The sequence below is a fragment of the Eurypyga helias genome, unplaced genomic scaffold (genome assembly GCF_000690775.1).
Source record: "Eurypyga helias isolate BGI_N326 unplaced genomic scaffold, ASM69077v1 scaffold31712, whole genome shotgun sequence".
NCBI classification, from domain to species: domain Eukaryota; kingdom Metazoa; phylum Chordata; class Aves; order Eurypygiformes; family Eurypygidae; genus Eurypyga; species Eurypyga helias.
Window position 1 is genome coordinate 24,549 of NW_010238367.1, and position 200 is coordinate 24,748.

The following is a 200-nucleotide window of genomic DNA, read 5'->3' on the forward strand; positions in this document are numbered from 1 at the left end:
CGCCGTTCAGCACGGAGACCTCCTTGTGCCCGAAGGCCCGGAACATCCACCAGGCGCGGGGGGCGTAGAAGGTGCCCAGCTCGTCCCCGTCGTACACCACCACGTGCGTGTCGTTGCTGACCCCCAGCCGCCCCACGTAGTCGGCGAAGTGGGCCTCGCTGGGCAGCATGAAGTCGTAGGGAGAGGCCTGATCCCGGCAC

General features: G+C 68.5%; 1 protein-coding gene across 1 annotated transcript in view; it reads right to left on the reverse strand.

The window, feature by feature from the left end:
- LOC104506762 (thiosulfate sulfurtransferase-like) overlaps positions 1–196 on the reverse strand; it is a gene marked incomplete at its 5' end in the record, with an annotated part of 8,257 nt that extends 8,061 nt beyond the window's left edge. Inside the window, one exon of the mRNA XM_010147822.1 lies at positions 4–196. Coding sequence (XP_010146124.1) covers positions 4–196 — 193 coding nt within the window. The remainder of the gene's footprint in view (positions 1–3) is intronic.
- Positions 197–200: the final 4 nt, after the last annotated feature.